General features: G+C 37.7%; 1 protein-coding gene across 3 annotated transcripts in view; it reads left to right on the top strand.

Annotated features, from left to right (window-relative positions):
- The first annotated feature begins 1417 nt into the window (after positions 1–1417).
- Positions 1418–8036, top strand: part of olfml2a (olfactomedin-like 2A) — a 66120-nt gene continuing 59501 nt past the window's right edge. For 2 of the 3 annotated variants that reach the window (XM_049764252.2, XM_068650085.1), the window contains exon 1: positions 7708–7942. In XM_049764252.2, coding sequence (XP_049620209.1) covers positions 7871–7942 — 72 coding nt within the window. In that variant the 5' untranslated portion in view covers positions 7708–7870. Of the gene's footprint in view, positions 1505–7707; positions 7943–8036 lie in introns of those variants that run through there. The other variant, XM_049764255.2, reaches the window with a different exon arrangement.

The following is an 8036-nucleotide window of genomic DNA, read 5'->3' as shown; positions in this document are numbered from 1 at the left end:
TGGAAGAACACGATCACAACCCCCCAAGAGTGGTGCGTTCGGTGCCTGTGGGAAGTTTGGGTTCACCTCCTGTTTTGTCAATTTACTGTTTGTTGTATACACACATCTATATATCTATACATCTATTTATATCTCTCTCTATATATATATTGTTATCTCTCTTGTCTTGTTATCTCTCTCTCTCTCTCTCTCTCTCTCTCTCTCTCTCTCTCTCTCTCTCTCTCTCTCTCTCTCTCTCTCTCTATATATATATATATATATATATATATATATATATATATATATATATATAAAGAGAGAGAGAGAGAGAGAGAGAGAGAGAGAGAGAGAGAGAGAGAGAGCGAGATGTGATATATAGATATGTGTATACAACAAACAGTAATTTGACAAAACAGGAGGTGAGATACTGTATATATATGGTATCTCACAAAAGCGAGTGCCACCCCTCTCATTTCTGCAATGTTTTAATTATATCTTGTCATGGGACAACAGTGACGAAATGACACTTTGAGACAATGTTAAGTAGTCACTGTAGAGTTTAGATAGCAAAGTAAATGTATGGTTACGTCAAAGTAACTCAAAATACAACAATCAATGTTTAAAATGCTGGCAACAAAAGTGAGTATATATATATATATATATATATATATATATATATATATATATATATATATATATATATATATATATATATATATATATATATATATATATATATATATACACACATACATACATACATACATACATACATACATACATACATACATACATACATACATACATACATACATACATACACACACATAGTGGGAACTTTGCTTACAAACTTAATTGGTTTTGTGATCGGGTTTGTAAGTAGAAACGTTTTTAAGTAGAAGCAACGTTTTCCATAGGAATCAATGTAAAAGCAAATATATGCATGCTGGACTATCCCAAAAGTCACACATTTTGCGCTATTACTCTGTGCAAAACACACAGAAAACAAAAAAAAACTGTTTTTTTGCTTTTTCAAACCTGTATAACAAGAAATAAACGTCACTTTATTCTTGACCTCTGAGCTTTGCTTGGGGAGGGAGAAACCTAATTTTCTACACTTGCTAAAATTATCCTCGAGAAGACACTTTAAAAATCGGCCTAATGATTTATTGTTTGCTTCCACGTACTCCTTGCAATGTGCTCACATACTGGCCATTACCTTTTGGTGTAATTGGGGAGTTTTCCGAGTGATCATTAAACGCACCTCGAACAGAACGCGAGTGAGAATTTAAAAACAAAATAAAAGAAAAAGAAAATAGCTTCTAAATATAGATATTGGCAAATACAAAAGTGTGTTCTCCATATTTTTATTGAAAACAATCTGGTACTGTCTGACGCACGGTAACGGCTTCCATCTTTCACTCAATGCTTGCGCGCTCCTGCAGGGGATGTTCACGGGGTACCTACTTTTGGCTCAAAACACCTGCCGTACCCGTCGGGAGCTCGACGATATGATTTCGAGTTCGTAAGTAGTCATACCTCTACATACGAATTTAATTCATTTCGGGACCTACTTCATATGTTGAAATAGTCGTATGTTGGATCAAATATTTCCATACGAATACACTATATACATAATTCGTTTAATTCTTTCCACAGCCAAAAACCCAACGACAACTCTTTAATAAATACTGCAGATAATTACAAATAGCAATAAAACAAATGCATTACATCAGAGAGGTGTAAAAAGAAATAATTTATAACGAATCCAATAAAAAAGTTTTTTTTTTTTATTGTCACTGTACCTTTGAGGCACATACAGATTCCGTTCCGTAACTTACTGTAACTTACAGGATGTGAACTCCAAGCTAACTTCGCTTATTATTTTTTATATATTTTTTTTCGATTTTTCAATTATTTTATCCAACTTACACAACGTTAACTTAAAATTAACTTAGCTTATTTGTTTTTATATATATATATTTTTTTTACTTTTTTTCTTTATAACTTTCATCTTTACCCTCTTCACTTCCTGTCATGTGCAGGAATGGAGCAGGGTGACCAAATGCAGCTTGGACCAGGGTTTATTGTGGGGAAAGGGTGGTGGAGGAGAGGATGAGGGGACCAAACAGGCAGGAACAAACAGGAAACAGGGAGGCAAACTAATAGGACGGGCTAACAGAACAACAACGGGACTGACTGACCGACAAGGCTGGCTAACAGAAACAGAATTGACAGAGGCAGAGCAACAGGAGGAACCGACAAACTAACAGAACGATCCGACAGGGGAGTGACGTGCAGACCACACTTAAATACAAGGCAGGTAACGAGAGGCAGGTAATGAGAGGCAGTTAACGAGAGACAGGTAACGAGAGGCAGGTAACGAGAGGCAGGTGACGGCGATTACACTGATTACGGATAGACACAGGAGAAACGGGGCGGAAATCATGACAAAACTGACACACGAGGAAACGACAGGAGGCGTCTATCTATCTATCTATCTATCTATCTATCTATCTATCTATCTATCTATCTATCTATCTATCTATCTATCTATCTATCTATCTATCTATCTATCTATCTACTTACCTACCTACCTACCTACCTACCTACCTACCTACCTACCTACCTACCTACCTACCTACTTACCTAATTTCATTGCTGGAACTCGGCTACCCAACTGCGTTGTAACATATTCCAGATCAGAAATGTCCAAATCAGGGTTTTCAAATGTGTGTGTCTTTGTTTCTCTGTATGTTGTCACATTTCAACAAAACATTGACAATCAGAGGCATTATAATATATTCGCAAGTACCCGCAGATTTGTTTGCAGAGAACGTGCGTGGTGTTATTCTCTAAACGTCCAGCAGATGTCCATAGATGTACATACTACGATGCAGCCCACGAACAGTGGTGTTGTGGTGGGCCGTCAGAGCCTGCAAGGCCTTCTCTGCTGGCCTAAAAATATCTGAATCACAGACTGATGTTAATTATATTCCGTCCATAAATACGTATTAAGTAATTCCACATGGTCTGTCCGCGTCCTTTCATTGCTAGCCCCCTGGTTGTGCTGCTTCCAGACGTGTATTTTCATATTTAACCATTTAACCAATCACATTTCAGCCACTATTTGTTGCCAGGGTCAAAGAAGTCTGCCTGGAGGCCTTCACAATAGGTTCTGCGGGCCCTGTCACATAAAATAAATGTCGATCAAGACAAAAAATAAATACAAAATTAAAAAAAAGGTCTGACACGTTGTATCAGCTTTCTTTTTAAGAATCATGATAACAAAAAGACACAAAAAGAACACCAAACCTTCCAGAACGTGACAAAACTCAAAAAGCCCTTGAGATACTGGAGAAATGCATACTACTCGTCTCTTAAAGCAGATGAGGAAAGTACATGGTGATGTGTCAACACATTAAAGTGTGTTGTGTGAGTCTCTTGAGTTACACACAGTCTTTACACTGACATCTCTGTTTGCGCTCTCATTTAGTTATTTATTTAAGTTTTAATGGACCCCTTCATCCTGCATCTGTACCACTTACAAGACAGCAAGCCTTGACGGCCAGCATGGATGGGTCTAATCATAGTTTTAAATCCCGGTAATTGAGAGTTTTTGCTGGATAAATGCTAGTCTGTTTCCTGAACATGGATTAGGTGCCATTGAGCAAGGCAAATAGCATCCATCTTCAGACTCACTGCCTCAGTCTTTAATGTCTAGCTCCCTGATTTCCTTTATGTATGCGAGTTGTTTTTTGTAATTTCATGCATGTCGCAAACAATAGGCAGGTAAGTGGAAATTTAATTTCCCTCTGGAGACAACAATTCTTATTGTTTATTATACAAATTAAATTAAACTCATTGTAATATTGTTTTCCTTTTGAACAAGTCTCCCGAGTGCATGTTTGGTGAGAAATTGCACCTTTTTCAGGATGTAATATGTCTTGTAGTAAATTGAATATGATGGAGCTTTGGGTGGACAGCATGTGAATGTCTGCCTTATATCTCGAGTCTATGGCAAGCCATTTGAGCATTTATTCCATATCTTTGATATCAAACATTAGTGTTCTTCACTAGTTGGACATTAAGCCACACTAGTTGTACACGTTGTCATATAAGTTGCACAGAAACTCGAACCAGTCACTCGTTTTCAGCAACTAGTGCAACATGTGTCCAACTAGTGCTGACATAAGACTACCTAGTGACAGGTAGAAACACACTAGTAGTGCCAAAATCCTAGCTGGTCGGCTTTTTGATGCTCTTGTGACCCACTGAACCAAGCTATGATGTTTAAAGTCTTACAAGTAAACATGTAACATACAAAAGCTTTAACATGTTCACTTGTCGAATGTCGACTGTTGTCACATGTTAACTAGTGACCTGGGATTTCTTGCACTAGTCAACTAGTGAGAACTGTAATAGCCACTAGTGAACTTGTAAAGGATAAAACACTGACTAGTTAACAAGTGACAGCCCCTTGAAGCCTTGATATCACACTAGTGAGTCTAAACATTTTTACTTGTTTACTAGTCATGCCCCAAATATCCACTAGTGCACTAGTGCAGCATTTTGACTTAACTAGTTCAACTAGTGAGGTAAAGAATGTTCACTAGTAGAACTAGTGAATGCCAACATGCTCACTAGTAAAATAGTTAAAGGTGTCTTTTGATGCAACTAGTTAACAAGTGATACGCAAATGTTCACAAGTAGAAGTAGTGACTTCCAAATTTCTTACTAGTGACACAAGTTGCACTAAATGCTAATTAGGAGGCAGGAACTTACCATAAGCAAACACCTCCAATTGGCTCTCTGATAAGAGATACACTCATCAAAAATGTAACCCTGTAAAGCCTGATTACGAGCTTTCCATGATTTTTTTTACTGCTCTTTGCTTCGTATTACTGCAGAATCAAGCTATTTTCCCCCAGTTAATGGGTATTTACACAGAAATCATGGATCAAAACAGTATTGTCCACATTAGATGGAATAATAAATAAAAATAATGCTATATAATGCAACAATCATGCAATAAATACACCCTTCATGACAAGGATGTGAATTTTCAGTTGTCTATTGAGAAGAGAACGTCATTTGATTCATATGCTGCAATATGTAGAGAAAATGCATCACCACCTCGGCTCGTCTAAAAAAGATAGATGCCCATGAAAAGCAACTGAAAATAAAACAAATACACATCCATGCTCTCTTACTTTTTACTATAAAGTCAATTAATACGGATAATATGTTGTGATTTTTCTACAGTATTTGTTGAAGTTGTTTATTGGTTGATTTTTGACAGCAGTATGTGATTGAGTTGGTTAGGTTGGAGAAAAATATGTGATTTCATGAATTTATGTCAGACAATAAATACCTAGAAAATAGTTTGAAAAAATGATTGTAAAAAAAATTCATGCACAAAAACCACACTAAGAATAAAACAAATTTCCCTAAAATAGAAGAAAAGTCTAAAAACAATATAACTGATAATAAACATGCTTCTATTTCTCCCGACGTTCTTTGATGGAGCTGATCACAAACAAGCGTACATTAACAGCGTCATGCTGCTGGAGTTGTGCTGTCAAAAAGTACAGGATGGAACTGCTCATGTGCTGTAAATAGAATCTCGATCTTGACAGGTATGACCTACAGGACTGTCTCAGAAAATTAGAATATTGTGATAAAGTTCTTTATTTTCTGTAATGCAATTAAAAAAAACAAAAATCTCATACATTCTGGATTCATTACAAATCAACTGAAATATTGCAAGCCTTTTATTATTTTAATATTGCTGATTATGGCATACAGCTTAAGATAACTCAAATATCCTATCTCAAAATATTAGAATATTTCCTCAGACCAAGTAAAAAAAAAAGATTTCTAATAGCAAAACAAAATCAAACATTTGAAAATGTCCATTAATGCACTCAGTACTTAGTTGGGAATCTTTTTGCACGGATTACTGCATCAGTGCGGCGTGGCATGGAGGCAATCGGCCTGTGGCATTGCTGAGGTGTCATGGATGCCCAGGATGCTTCAATAGCGGCCTTTAGCTCATTTGCATTGTGGGTCTGGTGTCTTTCAGCTTCTTCTTCACAATACCCCACAAATGGGGTTCAGGTCAGGGGAATTGGCAGGCCTATCGAGGACAGTAATGCCATGGTCAGGACACCATTTACTGGTGGTTTTGGCACTGTGGGCAGGTGCCAGATCATGCTGGAAAATGAAATCATCATCTCCATAGAGCTTTTCAGCAGACGGAAGCATGTAGTGCTCTAAAATCTGCAATTACTCTGGACTTCATGAAACACAGTGTGCCAACACCAGCAGCTGACATGGCTCCCCAAACCATCGCTGACTGTGGGAACTTCACGCTGGATTTCAAGCAACTTGGATTTTGCTCCTCCCCAGCCTTTCTCCAGACTCTGGCGCTTTGACTTCCAAATGAAATACAAAACTTGCTTTCATCTGAAAAGAGGACTTTGGACCACTCCAGTGCTTCTTTTCCATAGCCCAAGTCAGACGCTTCAGAAGTGGCTTGACCATGCGAATACGGCTATTGTAGGCCATTTCTCGGACACGTCTGTGAACAGTGGTTTTTGATACCTGGACTCCAGCTTCAGTCCACTGTCTTTGAAGCTCCCCGAAATTCTGGAAGCGACTCTTCTTCACAATGCTGTTAAGGCTGCGGTCATCTCTCTTGGTTGTGCAGTGTTTCCTGCCACATATCCCCCTTCCAACAGACTTTTTGTGGATGTGCTTTGAAACTGCACTCTGTGAACAGCTTGCTCTTTGAGAAATTTCTTTATGTGTCTTGCACTCCTGATGGGGAGGGTGTCGATGATGGTCCTCTGGACAGCAGTCAGATCACCAGTCTTCCCCATGCTTGTGAACCAAGCTGAGTGTTTTTCAAGGCTCAGGAAACCCCTGCAAGTGTTTCGAGTTAATTAGACGATTCAAGTGATTAGTTGAATACCCTACTAGTATACTTTTTCATGATATTCTAATATTTTGAGACAGGATATTTGAGTTTTCTTAAGCTGTATGCCATAATCAGCAATATTAAAATAATAAAGGGCTTGTAATATTTCAGTTGATTTGTAATAAATCCAGAATGTACGACATTTTTGTTTTTTTAATTGCATTATAGAAAATAAAGAACTTTATCACAATATTCTAATTTTCTGAGACAGTCCTGTATACACAAAGGGTTTCTGTGCAACTTGTATGACAACGTGTATAACTCGTGTGGCTCAATGTCCAACTAGTGCTGACAAAGACCGTACTAGTGAAGAACACTAATATCCGATATCAAGGATGTAGAATAAATACTCAAATGGCTTGCCATACGAGTCTGCCCTTTGATACGGATTCGGAGTTGCAAAGTAACAAGATACCACGAGATGGCACTAGTGTCATATACTATTAAAATTATCCTTTCACATTTCTATTTTACGTAAATGACGTGACACATTAATGCTCTTTTTCACGCATGAAGTTCAGTAACTGTAGTACGGGCAACCGAGAATTATATGATTTTCTAAATTGATGATGATGATGATGATGATGATGATGATGATGATGATGATGATGATTGTTATTTTTGTTGTCTATACTATTAACAGTAGTATCTACTCTATTATTAATAAGCTAGAGGGATATATCTTTGACTTTGTTCAGACTGCAGACACAAATTTAGTGTAAGCCCCTCCCAAGAGGAGGACAACGGATGCCAGCCTCTATCTATACACATGGTCACTCACTGTACTGTCCTGCTGAGTGAAATGGAGCTGAATTAGGGGCCCTTCACTTTATGGCCACTTAAAGGCTGAATAGAGTAACCAGCGGTTTGTATTGCTTATGAGCGTAAACGGCTTGACTCAAGGCAGAGATGATGTGGAGATACACTAACTTTTTTGCATGTTTGCTGATCCTATGTAAGGATGCGGCTTCACAAAGCAAGGTAAGTGGAGATAATATGCAAATCACTGACATGCAATTTCACACATCGCAGTGATCTGTTATTTATTTATCTAATATGCGCTAAGTCTCGTTTT

The sequence above is a fragment of the Syngnathus scovelli genome, chromosome 3, assembly GCF_024217435.2.
Source record: "Syngnathus scovelli strain Florida chromosome 3, RoL_Ssco_1.2, whole genome shotgun sequence".
In the NCBI taxonomy this organism is placed as follows: domain Eukaryota; kingdom Metazoa; phylum Chordata; class Actinopteri; order Syngnathiformes; family Syngnathidae; genus Syngnathus; species Syngnathus scovelli.
Note: the sequence above shows the minus strand (reverse complement) of the source record. Positions and strands in the feature narration are given on the sequence as shown.